Source organism: Poecilia formosa, unplaced genomic scaffold (genome assembly GCF_000485575.1).
Source record: "Poecilia formosa unplaced genomic scaffold, Poecilia_formosa-5.1.2 Scaffold634, whole genome shotgun sequence".
NCBI classification, from domain to species: Eukaryota; Metazoa; Chordata; class Actinopteri; order Cyprinodontiformes; family Poeciliidae; genus Poecilia; species Poecilia formosa.
In genome coordinates, this window is record NW_006800573.1 from 145503 (window position 1) to 158524 (window position 13022).

At 40.9% G+C, this 13022-nt stretch overlaps 1 protein-coding gene and 1 long non-coding RNA gene across 3 annotated transcripts; one reads left to right on the top strand and one right to left on the bottom strand.

The window, feature by feature from the left end:
• cmtm7 (CKLF-like MARVEL transmembrane domain containing 7) lies at positions 1-4958 on the top strand. Of its 2 annotated transcripts, XM_007541815.2 has the most exons (6): positions 1-246; positions 1215-1270; positions 1352-1391; positions 2700-2798; positions 2910-2988; positions 3401-4958. In XM_007541815.2, the coding sequence occupies exons 1-6, from the start codon at positions 133-135 to the stop codon at positions 3412-3414; spliced, it is 402 nt and encodes a 133-aa protein (XP_007541877.1). In that variant the 5' UTR covers positions 1-132; the 3' UTR covers positions 3415-4958. The 2 variants fall into 2 exon arrangements, with proteins under 2 accessions (XP_007541877.1, XP_007541876.1); XM_007541814.2 differs by having other exon boundaries at positions 3-246; positions 1215-1391.
• On the bottom strand, positions 1347-6649 carry LOC103130424 (uncharacterized). Its single transcript, XR_475210.2, has 4 exons — positions 6559-6649; positions 1804-1911; positions 1574-1635; positions 1347-1434 (listed from the first exon to the last, which is right to left on the bottom strand). It is a non-coding gene; the product is annotated as an uncharacterized LOC103130424 (long non-coding RNA).
• Between the last annotated feature and the right edge of the window lie 6373 nt (positions 6650-13022).

Sequence of the window (13022 nt, forward strand, 5' to 3'; positions counted from 1 at the left end):
TGTCCGGGTGTATCTGTGCTAGCTTACCTGCGGAGGAAAGAAGGTCCGCTCCCATCGACGCTCCGCTCCGCTGCGGTTAAACTTCACTAAAAGCGGTCATTTCCTCCGCTGGAGCCGCCGCCAGCCGCCGCCATGTCTCTCACCGCCATCAGCAGCACGCCCTCCGGCGGCAGGTCCTCCGGGGACGGCGGCCTCAACCTGGGATACAGCCGGACTATCCCGGGACTGCTGAAGATCGGCCAGCTGGTGAGAGCCGCGCGCCGCGGGCTGGGCGGGGAGCGTCGAGCCTCAGCCCGGTCCGCTGGCTCCGGTACCGTTAGCTGGGGAAGCCGGCGGCTGTGTTTCTGATGAATTAATCTGTTTAAACTGTTTTATTAGAGCCTAAACTTTATTGCTTTTTTTGACCCAAACATGGACAGAGCTTTAGAAAGCAGGGCCTCGGGTTCTGGAAGCCCCTCATCCCCCCCATAGCACAGACAAGTTATTTCTGTGCATTTCATAATTTATCTTTTGAGGATTTTTTAAATTAGGTTTTCATGATAGTTTCTCAAAAGTTTAAGCCTTTTCTTGTGAAATCTGTTTGCTTAAGACTCCCACAGCATTGGGTGTAGTTCACTCTGCGCAGAGTAAATAATACATTAAATACTATTACATGGTGGTTACACATAAATAATAGGCTGATTTCTGCCACTGCTTGGAAAATGTCATTTTTTACAGTAAATGTAGTATTTATCAGTTACCCTTACAGTTAAAATAATACAGCACATTTAAACACCACTCTGTTTCAGAATCCATTTTTAGTTTGCTACTCCTGTAAGGTTAAAATTAATAATGCAAGCTAATTGCAAATGATGCTAATGCTAGCAGCTATGGTACACATGCAGTCAGCTGGTCATTTTTGGTTATTTTTTTATTTTAATTTGACTTTAATGTCATTTTTTTCTGTTCTCTCCCATTTGTTTTGTCTTTAGCAGTCTTGTTTTGTTTTCTGGTATTTATCTCTTATATTTTCTTTTTTTTAGTGTTTTTATTAATATTTCCTGTTAATTTACTGTCTTTCTGGTCGTTTGGAACAGGTTTTCTTCAGAACCGACCCGTTCTGGTGGTTTTTCTGGTTTCTCTGTGTTGTGGTTCAGCCTGTGTGTGTCTGAGGTTTTGCGGTTCTCCTCGGCCCGTTCTGGTTCTGGCGCTAACGGGCCGTGTTTTGCCTTCAGCTGTCGCTGCTCGTCGCCTTCCTGTGTGTCCGGCTGGCCCGCGGCTGGCCCAACTGGTACGCCTTCCAGTTCTTTGAGGTGGTGCTGCTCTGGTTCCTGGTGGCCTTCCTCATCTTCTTCCTCATGCACCTGTGCAGGCTGCAGGTGAAGATGCCCTGCATCAACTGGCCGCTGGCGGTGAGACGCTCCTTCTGCTCCCATCGGACCTCGGGGTTAGCGGCTGAAAAGCAGAGAAACATCTCCGATGTTAGCTTAGACGCAGGAAACACCGGCTGGACCAGGTTTCAGTTTCAGGATTCATTCTAGTCTCTAAATATGAAAAAATGACTTTCTAAACGTCTGCATGGATTCATGCCTACCAGTGGCTGAGATGCCTCGTCTGGGTTGATATAAAAAATCAGGAACAAACGGCAGCAGAGAGCTGAAAGTGCAAAAAATGCATTAAAACACACAAAAAATAATGTAGCAAACTGGTTCCACAAAACAACAGTCCAGCTCCTGTCCACTAGGGGGAGTCTAGAGTCAGTAAACATGCTGTGTAAACAAGCTGCTTTTCTATAATATAATAAAAACATGAAGTAAAGCGAACCTTTTCCTCTTTCGTCCAACTTCCTTCTGGACATCCCGTCTTTACCGAGCGTCTGGCCCCGACTCCCCCTAGAGGTCTGGAGGACTGCTGATGTTTGGCTTCTATTTCCTGCGGTGGCAAGCAGTTAATAATGCAGCAAACACACAAACCATGCAAACTCACTAACACAACAAAAACAAAAGCAACAGAAAAATGCTACAAATCGCAAAAACCACAACAAGTATAAAACATTCAAGTCCTCCAGACCACTAGGGGGGGTCTGGAGTAAGCACATGAATGATGCAAAATCCAAAACACAAAAAACAGCGAAAAGGTGCAGCTACAGAAACCAGAAGCAGAAGAAAATGCAACAAAGACCAAAACAGTGAGTTTAAAACGCTGAAACAGAAATCCCCCAGGCCACCAGGGGGAGCCAAACGCCACATCAGATACCATAAAGATGGGATGTCCAGAAGAAAGAAAAGGTTTGCTGTACTTCATGTCTTTGAAAACACAGCTTCGTGTAGCTATATTACGCCCCCTGGTGGCCTGGAGGATTTCTGCTTTCATCCCTGCTGCAGCATCTTTTCTTCCACTTCCTGCAGCATTTTCTGTTGCATTTGTTTTTGGTGTTTTGAGTTCCATTCATGTTTTTGCAGCAGTTTTCATGATTTGCAGCGTGTCTGATTAGCATTGATAATAATCCAAATTAATCATTTCCAGTCTGGTGAAATATTCCAGCTGCTCAGACGTGAATTATTTGAACTAAACTGAGCTTAAAGAGTAAATCCTGTTTAAATATTTACTTCAGATGAACCAACTCGTCTGGTTCTGATCTTATTTTATCATAAAATGTTTGCAGGTTGATTCTGTGTCACAATTTAAAGGTTTAATATGAACAGAGTTTCTGTGTTTAGGAGTTCTTTCACTACTTTGTCGGGTCCGTCCTGATCTTCATCGCCTCCATCATCGCTGCGGTGAAATGTGGCGCCGTTTCCTCCCTGGTGGTGGCGTCGGTGAGTCACTCTGGTTAAACAACGGCAGAATAACTCGGGCCCAGAAGGGACTTCCTGTTTCCTCCTGCTGCGTGTCAGCGGCTGACGGCGCCCCCTGCTGTCTGGTTGCAGGTTTTCGGGTTGATTGCGACGTTCCTGATGGTCGTCAATCTATGGACGTCGTACAGCGTTGCCTGCGGCCCAGTAGCCGGTATGTCCTCTCCTCTGATTGGTCAGTTTGTGTGAGTTAGCTCAACACCAGAGCGGAAGACAGCAGCCTGACATGGGAAGAGTCAAAGGTCAAGCCTCTCTGGAGCCAAGATGGAGGAACCCAGACGCAGCAGATCGGCTGATTTTATGAAGTCGTAATCTGAATGTTTCACATCTAATTATCGTAAAGTTTGTCGAGATTTTAACGAGTTTTTTCTTGTTTTACGATTTCTGTCTCATTTTAACGGATCGGTCAGAGTGCATAGATCAGTGGACATAGAAGCTGTTCTGTTCATCTCTGAGCTAACGGTGACCCCACTGTGACCTCTTGGCGGTTTAACCGATCTAACTCGCCCGTGTTTTCTGTCTGCGTGGTTTTTACCCATCATGCTTTGCTCTCCTTCCTGCTGCAGGTGAACAGGAGTAAAAGTGACTCGTGAAAATGGCCGACGGCTGCTTCCAGCTCCACTTTTCTGCCTGGCAACAACCCATTCATCGAACCTGATTGGATAAAAACTGAATCTGGACCAAAACCGGCGAGCGGACCGGATCAGACGGACCGGATCATTTTATCTGAGTTCAGTCCAGTCCTGCAGCTGATCCGCGTCACGTTTTCTGTTTCAGCTTCATGTTTTCATAAAAAACCTCCCAGTTTGGACCTCAGGATGGCGCTTTTCAGGGTGCTGGCCAGCAGTGTGCAGCAAATCATGACTTCAAACCAAATTAAGAAGCAAACCAATGAATAAATCTAAAGGATCGTTTCTGTTGGTAATTTTCCCGAATCGTTGTGTTGACCTTTGTCACGCTTTGTCGATTTTTGGTGCTTTTAACTGAATTAACGTGAAAAATGGCGAACAGAACCAAAGGCAGCAGAACCGGCAGCCTGTTCATGTAGAGGATCACATGGAAATCTCTGCACTGATGAATTATTTATAACAAGCACACACTTATTTACAATAAAGCTGAAATATTACAAAGCACCAAATGTTGCATGGGTCAGAAACTAGACGAAGCACAGACGGAGAGAAAACGCTCACATGTACCAAAAATAAAATCCTGCATGTTTGTCATATTGGCTGAACAGAGAAACGAAAAGCTGAAGCAGATTTAAAGATGCTGAAGCACAAACTGAAACCTCTGATGGTTCTGCATGTTTTTATTAATCTGTGATTTCCACAGGGAACCGTCAGCATTGATGCACGACCCAAACCCAGATTCTACTCAATAAAAAACACAAAATACAAGAACCTGATAAAGTACAAATGGAACTAAAGAAATGATTTAAAAATGATTTTTCTTTAGGATGAAAAACTTGATAAATTGCCTCATCAATCAACCAAACAAACAGCTTTCCTTTCATCAAACATTATTCTTTAATATTCTACTAATAATTAAATTATGTAAAAAATTGTCATCTAAAATTCTAACTAAAGTTCAGAAAGAGAAATGGCCTTATATAAAAATCTAATTATTTCACCAAACCTAATATCAGTTTTATTGAGTTGTTTACACAAACATTCAAAGGCCTTAAATTTTTGAATCTATGAAAGCAAAAAAGAAAAAAAAATGAGGAAAAAAATCGGTTTTCTAATTATTTTACAGACTTTATAATTATTCTCCTGCATTATTAACTAACTGGATGTTGTTACTTTAATCTGTGAAAATAATTTAATAGTGACGTTAAAGACATTACAGGGAAGCTAACATGTTAGCTTCCCTTTGAAGACATTTAAAAATTAAAAAAGTAAAATTAACTTTCAGCATATTAAATCTGTGAATCTATTGTAATTATAGATGTTGAAAAAAATCCCTCTTAATTTTTAGCTTTGGTTAAAAGCCTAAATTTGATTATGTTTTAGCTAAGTTAGCATAGACGCTAACACTACATAGAGGCTTCCTGAATGGATGCTAACTAGCTCTAGCTTGTCAGTTCTTTTAAAAAAGAAAGACTTTAAACATTTATTGATTTTTTAAATAAATATTTATAACCCGTGTGGTAAAATCTGTGCCAAAATCTGCTTCTCTGTAATTTTAGCTTAAGCTAAGTTAGCTTTGGCTAACATGTTAGGCTAATGCTAGCATAGTGAGCACATGCTGTGGATTATATTACATTATAAATGAGTAAAGACAAACTTTCCTTCAGCTTGGAGTCACATTACTTAATTGATTAAAAACTTTTAGGACATTTTAATGTTATTTTGTACAAAATGCATTTTTGCCATTAAGGTGTTTGATCAACTCTAGCTGCTGTTCAGCCTTTTAAAGATGGCTGTTGTTCCAAATAAAATCAGTTTCCTAGTTTGATCCTCTAACATGAACATCAGCAAAGCTAAACTTTGGTTTTTAATCCTCTCTGCTCCCTGAATCCAAAACATTTCATAAGTCACTCCTCCAGAACCAGAACCAGATGAAAACATGAGCAGAAACATTCCTGCCTGATTGATGCTTCCGTTTCCTTTGCACCAAATGGAGGATTCACATCTAAATCTGTTCAGTCTGAATGTTTCAGATCTCTGGACACTTCACTGAACCAACAGACTGTTGTTTTTACTCTCAAGCTGCTGACTCAGCGTGTGATGGCAGCAGTCCTCTACGGCGGCCATCTTTCTCCTCCAACCATACAGAAGCTACAGAATCAGCCTGGACTTGGAGGCTACATAGAGTTTTCTTCTCAGACAATCTTTAGAAATGAATCAGATGTTTCAGCTCCAACCTGCATGTCTGAGTTCAACTCAGGTTTTCTGTCTGATCAGCTGCCTAGCATCACACGCTGCGTCTGCTTGCTAAAGCTAACTCTCCTTCACCTTATAGACGTTTCTGTGATGGGCCACAATGTTCACGCAAGCTGTAGCATCTCTTCTTTGCTGCTAATCTGAGCTCTTATTTTGCTTTTGGAGCAGATGAATATGTCAAAGCTCAGTGGTGGGCACCACTAGCTAAAACATCAGCTGCACTAACCCTAAGGCACTAAACAAACACTAGTTTTGCTAATGCTAAAGCGATACATCACAGTGCTTAGCAGAAGCTAATGCTAAAGCGCTAACTTCAACCATTTTGCGCTAAAGGAAGTGATTCTTTCACTCATGGTTTGAGTTTTGTAATTGCTGAGGTTTGCTAACTGTTGCTAATAGACCCTTTTCACAGTGACGTCAGACAACAGACGTTATGACTCGACGGGGTGTATCTTTACTTCCGGTGTGATTTTGCCTCGGGGAAAACTGACTGAAAAATTCACGGATACTCATTATCTTAAGGATATAATAAAAGGTAAGGTTAATAACAACAGCATTTAGGTGTTAGCCGTTATCAATTATTGTCAAATTTACCATCCTCCTACTGTGTATAAAAGAAAGCCTCCGATCAGAGAGTAAATCAGCTAGCAGCAGCTTTAGCCACAGTTAGGAAAAATATACACCGCTCTGTCAGTGCTGTAACGTTTAGAGGTTCACTTTCTGTATCAACTTTAATAAATAAGCACCTAAAACAGAAATGCTATGTAATGTTAGCAAGCTAAATTACCTTTCCTATCCTAGCATATCAACGAACAGCTAGAAAAGACAAAAACACATACATTTATAGTCAAACAGGTGTCATTCAGAGAAGATTATGTTGATGAAGAAAAACTGTATGCAAATAGTGTCCAGAAACAGCGTTAACTCCACACAGGGGAACTGAAGATGCACCGCATCCAGTCATAACGGCCGCTCTCTGACGTCATGTGAAAACGGTCTATTCAGCCTAATCGGCAACAGGAGATTTTAACCGTTTACTTTTGAACTGCAATGCATTCTGGGTACAGCAGGCATTGGGTTATTAGCTGCACTGCGTCATGGGTGGAAAACGTGAGGAGTTTCAGATTGTGATAAAAAAAAATATTCTGGATAAATATGACAAATTCTTTCATCCAAAATGAAAATGATTTTAACAGCTAAGTAAATCAGCGCTTTAGAATTTATCAGGAAAACTTAATTGAGGCAAAGCTAAGCAAGCTTAATGTTTTCAAAGTTAGCTAAAGCGCTAAGCTAAATGTCAGCTCCACTATTAGCTCATTAGCTGAAGTGTGCCCACCACTGCCGCAGTTTTATTTCTCTTTATTATGAGGCTCTGCTAGGTTTTATTCTTTTTCTTCTTTTTACCTGAAGCACTCGTTTGAATCGCTGGAGAAAAAATATTTCAGCTGAATATTTAAGATTTTGTATTTCTATAGTTGAAACTTTTAATATTTCTGACTTCAGTGTCTTGTTTTGGTTGATTTTTGATGATCTTTTTTCACTCTTTTGATATTTCTGCCTGGACGTTTTGCATGGATCCAGAAGAAACCTATCAGTTTGTCAGATTAGGCCCTAGCTGAGCCTGTTTACAGCAGAGCATCCAACTGTTCATCCAACCAACCATCCATGACTGATTCTGGTTACAGGCCAAACTCCACTGTTTACAGGATTTATTTAGTGTGTTTCTGCAGCGGAGGCGTCATGCTGTGGGACCTGAACGCCCTGCTAGCTAACGTCGTTCAGCTTGTTCTCCAAAGTGCCTTATTGTTCTGTTGGTGTCTGGCTCGGTCCGAGGAGAACCGCAGGAACAGGCGTTGCACCAGATCACGACTCCTGTTGTTTTCAATGTTTTTCAAACCACATCCTGCAAGTTGTTGCATCTTTTCAATTAAAGTCTCACTGCACCACGTTGAGCCGTTCTGTGTCGATAATCTGGGTTATTTAGTCTGTCAGAGCAACCAGTTTATTTTTAAACTGATATTTTCATCATTTCATTTATAAATGTCAGCTAACAAGCTGACTATTTAGCTTGTATACTAGAAAACCAGAAGTGGACTACCAAAATAAAAGCATGAACCTCTTCATGTCACCTCTTTGTTTCTTTCCTTCTCCAACAGTTCAGTTTAAACGAAGGATGATCCATTTTAAAGGCCAACAGACGTTTACTGACGGATCTGCAGCGTCTAAAGGTTCAGTCTCAACAGCAGCTTCTCAGCTTTTATTTTGATAGTGCACTTCCGCTTATCAGCAATTAATATGTAGCTAGTTCAGAGCTAAGTATTTAGTCAGCTAACTTTTTAGCTCCAAAGTATACAGCTTATTTAGTTACATTCTATGTACATATTTAGCTCTAATTCAGCTAAATATTTAGTTTGGAGCTAAATTCTTAGTTGGTAAACTAAATATTTAAGCTAAGCTAAATATTAAGATTGGAGATAAATATTTAGAAAATTTACTATCAAGTTCCAAATTATATATTTAGCTCTGATCTACTTGTTTATGTTGAAAATATGACACGAAAAATGAATTCCATTGTTTTTCTCTAATACTAAATTTAATTTTCTGAGTAACTTTCCAAACAGCAGGCTGCTCTCCTCATTACTGATCAATAGTCTGAGTTTTGTCAATAAGTGAATCCATCTCAGCTGTCTGAAGGAGGAACTGAAAACATTTAAATGTTTTAATGACAACGGGACATTTGGATCTTAGAAAGTGGGATTTATGGAGGTGAAGAAGAGTTCCAGTTGATATCTTACCCTGTAATTAACATAAAACCACCAGAAAGTGAAGGATCCTGAAGCAGAACCCTGTGGAGCTCCATGTGAACAACTGGAGTCCGGCTGCAGATCCAACTCCATCCTGTTTCTTTCATGTGTCACAGGAACAGCAGGAGTGTTTCCGTGGGAACGAATCGCATGTTCCTCCTCCACTTCCTGCTGCAACAGGAAGTGGAGCCTCATGGTCGCTTCAGAAACTGGAGAAGAAAGTTTTTATTTCCGATGTCAGGTCGACGGTCAGCTCCATCGGAATAAACTTTATTTCCATTAGTCCTAGAAATTCATGTTTCATGTTTTTTAGTTCAAACCAGTAGAGTAATAAATTTTAAATTTCTAACAGAAAGATAATTTTATTCTGCAGATTTGAACTGATTTCATGCTGGTCTTCTGCTGCCCCCTGGTGGCGGCGGTCTAGTTTACAGCTTTGTAGTGATGGTTTATCTGAATAACCTCAGATATTGTTGGATAACCAACTGCTGGCGGCCTAAACAAAGCCCGCCACTGTAGCAACAGGAAATCTGTTCTAAACTGTTCTACTGTGGGTTTTAATGCAACAGAACATCTAAAAGCTTTTAAAAATAATTTATTTTTAAACTTTTTACTCCGATGGTTTCATTCCAAAACATCTTTTTATTTTACTCTGTAAAAGTTAATGATTCATTTTGTACTAAAACCTGAAACTTTAGTTCAAAATAAAATATTTACTAAATATTTATGAAGTCATTTTTTTTGCAGTGCCAGATAAATGTTTAGTAGCAGCAAAAAAAAAAAAAAAAAGCTTCTGATGTTTCAGTTTGACTTCAAAGTTTATTTTTGGTCATTTAAAAACTTTAATTCATGTTAAGCTTTAATGTCTGAAACATTTAGGAAATATTTATTTTCACATCCTGGACAGGAGTGCAGTACTGCAGGGCGCCACCAGATGGCGGCAGCAGGCCGACATTCACCAGAGCAGAACCGGAACCGAACTGGTTTCTAACCAGTAAGACTTTAACTGGTGACATGATAAGGAACCAGCATCTGTTACTAACTAGTCAGGTTGCAGATTTTCTCGGTGGGGTCGTTTCTCTGAACCGGACCGGACCAGACCGGTCTCACCTCTGGCCCGGCTGAGGTCCGGTTGGTCCAGTCAGATTCACACCATGTTACTCATTCATTTAAAAATGAAACAGTTTCAAACCGAATATTTAGCTCCAAACATTTAGTGTTCAAACTAAATGGTTAAAAAATGAGTATTTAGTTAATTAGTTTACAAACTGAATGTTTATTTAGTTTTAACAAGTTATCTAAACTAGTTCATTTAAACGAGTGTAACTCTTCTTACTTAGTTGTTGGTCACCGAGCACAACAAAGAACGAAAAACTCCTCACCATCTGGCTTTGACTGCAGGCAAGTGGTCCGACACGGTTAGCGCTGTGACCGAGTGGTCAGCCACCAACACCAACCGGGTCACATCTTTCCAGCCCAACCACGAGAAAAACTTTACAAATTATATTTGTAGATGTTAAATATTCTTACAGTACTTCGTTAATTGTTGAACTAGAAAAATATGACCCCAAGTAAAAAAAGAAGTGAAGAGCTGCCTCTCTCGCACCCACCTCCACCAGCACCAGCATTCTGGTGGGGAAGCCGCGAGAGAGCCTGACGGACCCACTGCATGCAGTCACTCATCACACCACTAGGTGGCTCCAAACAAACGCATTGATCAAAAATCTCAAACACATACAACTCTTCAATCATTTTGATCAAAACTCACAAAGACACACACAAGCTTTTATCTCTGTTACATAAGCAATGTAAGTATTTAGCTTGCTAATTAAGTATGTCGTTAGCAAGCTAAATCTTTAGCTTATAAAGACCACTTCTGCTGATTGGCAAGCCAATTAGCACGTTAGCTAAGTGCTACATATATTAGGTACATATTAGCTAATATGCTACATATATTAGCTACATATTAGCTAATATGCTACATATATTAGCTACATATTAGCTAATATGCTACATATATTACCTACATATTAGCTAATATGCTACATATATTACCTACATATTAGCTAATATGCTACATATATTAGCTACATATTAGCTAATATGCTACATATATTAGCTACATATTAGCTAATATGCTAGATATTAGCATACAAGCTAAAGATTTAGCTCCAAGTTATTCATTTAGTTTGTTAAAATATTTTGAGTTCAACCAGATGAACCGGACAAACCGGACCCTTCCAGAAGCTTCCTCCACCTGATCGGATCGGCGTCAGGATTCAGACAGAAGAAGAAAACTGCAGAGTAATCTTCATCACCAGCTTCAGGAGAGAACAGGAAGAGTTTAGAGAAGCAGATGTTTCTACAGGAATTCTGGTTCTTTCAAAATAAATAACTTTCTCCTGAACACCTTCTTCTCTTGTCCTTCATCAGTCAGGTTGCTCCTCTTCCTCAGCTCTCTGAAGACCATCATCATCAGGCAGGTCTGATCTGAGCATGCTCAGAACCATGTGCAGACGAAGGACAGGAAGTGCCTGTGATGTCACACGGCGAGTCAAAGTTCAGAGACGTCAATCTGTGGCCTTCGCCTTCAACAGCTCCTCTTGCTCATCTCATCTTAGCCTGATGGCTGCGTCAGCGCCGAGCCATCAACCTCTGATCCGGGTTCGGCCTCAGAGTTTCACCTCAACAATCCAAACACTGTGCTGCTCATTACGAGCGGGCGCCAAGACGAGCGGGCGCCAAAACAAGGGCAGAAAAATGATTTCTCACTAGGGCTGCCACCCGTCCCTTAAAATACGGAATCGTCCCGTATTGAACCAATAATGCAGAACAACCAGAAATGTTCTGCATTTCTATAAATATCCGATAGACACGCCTATCACACACATATTATAACGATAATGACCAAAATAAAACACAGGAAATATTAAGGTCAGCTAAATTGTCGTGGTGTGATGGACAGAATGGATCAGGAGAGGAACCGCAGACCCGTTAGAGGATCTGCAGGTGGATTTACAGAAATCTGTTTCTGGCTTTGGGGACATTCCTCCTCCTCCTCTTCTTCTTTTGGTGAAACGTATCCTCAGGTGGACAAGTGGTTTCCATGGCAACCCGCAGTCCGTCTGTGTTTCTGTGTGTGTAATTAGTGCATTCAGCATCGTTAGACGGGATAAAGGGAAGAACAACATGGGGTCCTTTCTGCTCCCAGACAATAAGAAATAAACATGTCAGCGTTTAATGTTGGCTTCCTGAGGCCCAAACCCGAAATCTGGAACCAGAACTCATTAAAAATCTCTCACATTCTCCTCAGTTTGTTTTTCTGCTGCAAACCGTTTCTGTCTGATCGGGGAAAACAGGAAGCTGCAGAAACTCAGCAGGAACAGAAAGCAGCTAATAGAGGAAGCGGTTCTGGAGTCAGCTGCAGTTTGGACCTGAACCAGAACTTTGGCTTTAGGTTTGTTGTTTTACTGTGATGGCAGAACCAGAGAGGAGAGGCAGAGCGGGAGCCCCACTGAGCCGCAGCTAGCTCAAATATTTAGCTAGTTAACTAGACACTTTTATCTAGCTAAATATTTAGCCAACATGCTAATTGACTGGTCAAAAAGCAGAAGTGGACAACAAAAATAAAAGTTGGGTTTGTAAAACCTCTTAATAAACTTCTGGTTTCAAACCTTTTCATGTTTTTTTCTGCGTTTCTTTTCTTCTCCAACACTTTTGACTTAAATTCTAAGCCATTTTAAAGGCTAACAGACAGTTAGCGACAGCACCAGCATCAAACCAGTTTCACCAGCACAGCAGTCTCAACACCAGCTTTTATTTTGGTACTCCACTTCCTGTTAGCAGCAGTGAATTTAACCCTTAACTAAATATTAAGCTTTAAAAAGATTTAGAGCCAAATATTTTATTTTTCAGGTAGTTTGCTTAAATATTTAGTATGGAGCTAAATGTTTAGCTAGCTAGCCAGAGCCAGACAGCCGAGCAGCCGATCCGCCTGAACACACCGCAGCAAACACCGTCCTACCTGAGCTCTGAACAAGAAACATGCAAAGGTCAGAAAACGAAATAACACCGAGACCTTCAGGGACACGGCGATATTTTTCTAAAAGCAACAACTTTGAATCTGAACAGTCAGCTGAACTCGACTAAAATGTTTAGATGCTTAAATAGCACATTTTACAAGAACAACGTCAGAGAGTATTGCCTACTAGCATAAGCTAAGGTTAATGTTAGCCACAAAGTTTAAGTAAAACTCACCTTCGTATCTGTGGATGTATAACGAGGCGAACATCTTAACCTTTCTCCAACTGACTTGTTGGGGCTTCGGATCGATGTTCATCATCGGCCAAGCCCTGCAGCACCTGGTGTAAAATGACATTTTCAGTAGATCGGAGGCGACTGAGCCGATGTGCAAAGAGCCCATTATTGGGGGGGACACGTCTCCCCCGGCCCCCCCGGTTCCTACGCCTATGTGCTAACAACATTAGCGCTCAGAGGAC